The sequence below is a fragment of the Belonocnema kinseyi genome, chromosome 6 (assembly GCF_010883055.1).
Source record: "Belonocnema kinseyi isolate 2016_QV_RU_SX_M_011 chromosome 6, B_treatae_v1, whole genome shotgun sequence".
NCBI classification, from domain to species: Eukaryota; Metazoa; Arthropoda; class Insecta; order Hymenoptera; family Cynipidae; genus Belonocnema; species Belonocnema kinseyi.
In genome coordinates this window covers 136,897,330-136,902,154 of record NC_046662.1, presented here as the reverse complement: position 1 = coordinate 136,902,154, position 4,825 = coordinate 136,897,330, and the positions used below count along the sequence as shown (strand labels likewise).

At 33.4% G+C, this 4,825-nt stretch overlaps 1 protein-coding gene and 1 long non-coding RNA gene across 2 annotated transcripts in view; both read left to right on the top strand.

The window, feature by feature from the left end:
* Positions 1–342: 342 nt before the first annotated feature.
* Positions 343–2,183, top strand: LOC117174627. The gene is made up of 2 exons (XR_004467327.1): positions 343–819; positions 1,906–2,183. It is a non-coding gene; the product is annotated as an uncharacterized LOC117174627 (long non-coding RNA).
* A 1,312-nt stretch (positions 2,184–3,495) lies between these two features.
* Positions 3,496–4,825, top strand: part of LOC117174718 (exosome complex component CSL4) — a 61,260-nt gene continuing 59,930 nt past the window's right edge. The window contains exon 1 of the mRNA XM_033364031.1: positions 3,496–3,714. Within this exon, the coding sequence (XP_033219922.1) occupies positions 3,681–3,714 (34 nt within the window). The 5' untranslated portion in view covers positions 3,496–3,680. The remainder of the gene's footprint in view (positions 3,715–4,825) is intronic.

The window sequence follows — 4,825 nt, the reverse complement described above, 5'->3', positions numbered from 1 at the left end:
ATAAATTAAATATACTAAGAATATGTTCAAATAAAGAAAAGTGATTTTCAGTCCTTGAGAATAAATCAATAATCCATAATAATTAAAAAATTTCAAATTCCCGCTCGAACAAAGCATAGTTTATTGCCCCGTCTCGTGGTATGTGGTCAAAATAATCCGTTTAAATGTAGCGGCATTGCAGAATTTAGCCGAAAAATACCGGAAAAAACGAAGCCACAAAATCGCCGATAGCACCGCTCTCGTGACATGTGGCCTAACTAGACCCTTGCCGCATCTAGGTAAAATAGACCTTTTCATTTTAATTATTTTTTGGTGCGCATGCGCGAAGGAGAATTGATCTTCCTGTCAATTTTCGGCCCTGTTGCTCGCAATTGCATAGGAAATGCAGTGTTTTTCTTGAAAAATAAAGTTTTGAACGGTATAGCGAAGTATTTGTGAGCAAAAATGGAAGGAGATAATACGATGCCGATAATTGTGGGGGAAAAACAGTTGGAGCGCATAAGAGCTGCTGCTACGGATTGTGTAATAGTGGTAGTCGCAGTAAAGCAATTTTTATTTTATTTCTTTCCCTAAACCATGCCTACAATTTAGAAAGGCAGAAATTAATAATGCGAGTATCAAATTCCACTTAAAACGCCTGAAGCGTGCAGGAAATGCAATAAATGGGTGAAGTTGTGTGGACGTAAAGATTCCAAGTTTAAATCAATCAGGAACGTCATAAAAGATGAATCTATTTGTTCTTTACACTTGTTTGGAGAATCTGGACCTACAGAAGAGCACCCATACCCGATAGAATGTCGGCCGAAAACTATAAAAGAGGTAAGAATAATATAAAAATTTATTAGAACATAATAAATTGTGTTGTGACCGTTCTAACCTAAAAATACATCGTCGTTATAAAACGTCAGTACGTCCAGAGAAGTACATCGTCATTACAAATTTAGTTAAAACTTAATAATATTAATAATTATTGTAAATATTGTGTTTTTAATGTTTATTTGTAATTACAATGTTTGTGAACTATTATTATTATAATTTATCAGTATAGTTTTTTTATTTGTATAAAGAAAATATTTGTAGTTGATCAACCGCGAATGTAAATTAATTCATGATTTTAAAAATGGTATTGTACTTTAAGAAAAGAAATGGGGAATAATAATTGATTTTACAAGACGTGTTTGAATCAGTTCATCATTTCAGGGTTGTCGCATTTTAACTTTAAACACTAAACTGTTTTAATTGGAAAGTCTTAGAAATGAAACAAGTGTAAACACCTGATTGCAAGTTTATAAACTATTTTCAATTTAAAAATAACTTTGAAATATTAATTTAGAGAAAATATTTTAAAAATCTTTAGAAAGATGTATAAAATTGTCAAAAATGAATCTGGAAGATTTTAAGGAAATTTTCCAATTGGGCAGGATTTTAAAAACGTTGTAGGCAAAATCCGATTAATTTTGAAAGATGTTTAGAACTGAAATGATGTTTGAAATCTATAATTTTTAAAAGTTAAACATTCAAGAGTTCCAATTTCAGTGCTTTCATTAGAAGCTCAATTTTTATTATGTCAAATGGAAAAATTTTTTTCTTCAGAGTTTGATTGACAATTTTTTGAAATTAAACAAAAAAAACTGACCAAAAAGAAATAAAAAATTGTTACCCTTTTCAGTTTTTGTGTTACATTTCCTACGCCGTGCCAGGCGCTCGCACTCGACAATGTTTTTTACCCATTTAATTTCTATTACAATTCTTTTAACAAGCTTCGAAGTTGTAAGAACTTTAGTTTGCGATAATAAGGACAGAAAAGTTTGATGTTCTCTGGCTTCATTGAAAATTGGTTATTTTAATCTATATATGTACATTTTTATGTATGTTATCACTTCCACGAATATTTCCTTTTTTCAGATAGTAAAAAAAGGCTAGAAGGAGCTTAGAGCAAAAGTACACCAACATTTCTTATTCAATTCTGAGGAATTAACTTCAAGTTCTTTCGCTGGAAAAAAAGAGCGGAGAAACAAATTCAACTGATATAGAATTCAATGAAGTCGAAGCATTACGTGATTTTGAGCCAACTTTTTCTTCCGAGATGCAGGACATGGACATGGAATCTCTCTTTATCTCAATTTTGTCGCCCGTACTATTTGTCATGTAAATGAATGAAGGAATAAAACAATCTTTCGTAATATTTGTTCTTTTTTCTTTACGTAAAGACACTTCGGTAAAAGAGATAGTTTGTGACTGTTAAGAGTAATATGTATTCCTTTTTTTAATTTTACAAAGCAGGCAGAAGTTAGGCCCAATCATTTATTGATTATATTTTAATGTAAATATGTGGAACATCACAACTTAGTATGAACATTGCTTCAAAGTTGCAGACCCATAAGGGGAGCTTAAACTGCTACAGTAAAATTTACTATGCCTAATTAACGTCTTCAATTTGATATTGCACGAGTTTCATTGCTTGTCTTTTTTATATTTTCAGAACGCTGAATCAGTTAATTTAGCTTTTAGTACATGTAATATCTTAAATTTAATAACAAACAAATATAATTGTTTGTCCTTTTTAATCTTTCAAAACGCGAAATCAATCGATTTAGCTTTTAGTGTAATTAACATCTTAAGTTTAATATTACACGAGTTGCATTGCTATGATGCTGTACATTAATCAGGGATGCTGCAAGTATTTCCCTTTCTGTGATAATTCTTTATCTACTACAATGATTAAAAATCTTTAAATATATGTAACCTCAAAATTAATATTGCAAGATTCCATTTGCTTTGCCCTGTGCTAATTGTGAAACGAAAAATTAGTATTAAAACGAAAAAGCGAAAGGTATTAATTCCCTTGTTACACGCGTTTCGAAATATTCTGGAGCTAAAACATTTATATGGAACTGCATAGCAGCATCAGTAACTTTTTTGTGCAAATTCATAATCAATATTTATCCTCTGAACATGAAAATCAAGACTCGTCCAAATCATAAAATCATGCCACGTACGTTACGTTATGATCATTTGCGTTTGGATCTGATAGTAATAATCATTTCTTTGTTTCTTTTGCACTAATGTTTGTCGTGTTTGCACGCCTTACACTTACAGCGTTTCATGCTATGGAAATCATAACCAAGAAATCTTGCCCTAAACATATAATATCTTGGCTTGCACTCAGTTTCCATAAAATAGATTTTTTCGTATTGATCACTTTTGAGATACTCTACACTATTCTTCATTCAACTTTCACTACATACGAAATTATCACATTAAAAAAAGTAAAAAAACTGTGAATTTACATACATTTTACAGAGTAGGGCCGAAACTTTTGAATTCACGGGAACTGTCATGGCGGCCACGCATGTGCACTATCTATTTCCGAATTGAAATGAAAAGGTCTATATCTTTGGTGGTTATCTCTGCTCGCTCGACTAATCTGCAGTCAGCTGCCCGATTGGCGCGTCCCTTACTACAGGGTCCCTAGTTGACACTAGTTAGTGACTTAACGCAATTTGCAAAACGCAACGCATTCGTGACTCATGGGACGCCACCCTGTTTGCATGCTGTGTATGAAAAGGCCTTTACGCGAGCTTGGTTTGAACTTGTGTGATAATGAATCACTCATTAACATGAAGGCTAACAACGTGTTTTTTGATCGAGCGGCTTGTTTAAAGTTATAAAATACTAAAATGACTGATATAGAATGTATTATATGCGTGCCCGGTAAGTGTTTAATCCTGAAATATTCACGGAAAGACCTCTTTACATGGCGAAATTGTTTAATCAATGCACTGGATAGATTGTTTCTAGGGCATGATACGTACGTTAATTGTTTTCGCAGGCCTACTTTACAAATGACTGTATTAGGATAAAATTGAATGACATGCCCAAATTAAAATATAATTAATTTCTTGGAATGCCTCTAAATTCTAATTATTCAATTTCCTACACAGTGGGACAATCGTGGGAAAAAATTATTTTTGATAAAAATAATGTTTTTCAGATTCCAAAGTACATCTAATACATATGTCAGTTACAATACAAGGTTTACAATTATATTTTGTTGCTTGACCGAGGCCAGAATACATTTTCGTTTAGAGGTGTCGAAGGGATGCACTCCGCGGCCTTTTCGACGTTGACACGGTCTCGAGTCCCACTGCTATGCGGGCGCGAACCTATGCCGTACGAATCGCTCCCAACTAGAGTTCTGAGCCCGTTATATTACTTTAAGAACGAGAATGAGAATATAACCGACAATTATGTGAATTATTTAAAAATTTATGAGAATTTTAGAATTTAGTTTAATTAATAGAAAATTACATTTTTCGTTAACTTGAAATTATTTTTTGGATTCAAAAAATATTTTGAGTATATAATTAAAAGAAAAGTATTTAGTTAAAATTTCCAATGAAAACGCACTGGCGAACGGCACTGTGCCTCCAGTGCGTTTTCCAGTGGCTGTTGGTGCTGATTTTCGGCACCTAAATCGCGCTGAGGAGTGATGGGACGGTCATATGACATGCTCAGAGCAAAAGCGAACTAAAAAAAACGTGCGGAAAAGAGAAGTAAAAACAAGCGAGGGCACAAGCGATATAAGAATTAGCGAGAGGTAAAATGATCCAAGAATGAAGGGAGAAAATTCCCCCCACTTAGCTGCTGCGAGGACCAGCCTCGTGTAAAGCCAAAAGTGCGCGAACATGAACCAAGCTCGTCCGACTTCACGAATGACGATCTAATCAGCTGCTCCTCAAATTTATTTTGGTTTTAAAATCCTGAGTTACCCCTGAATCATTACATTTGTAGCGAAGAGGAATATATTATTTACCGTATGTAA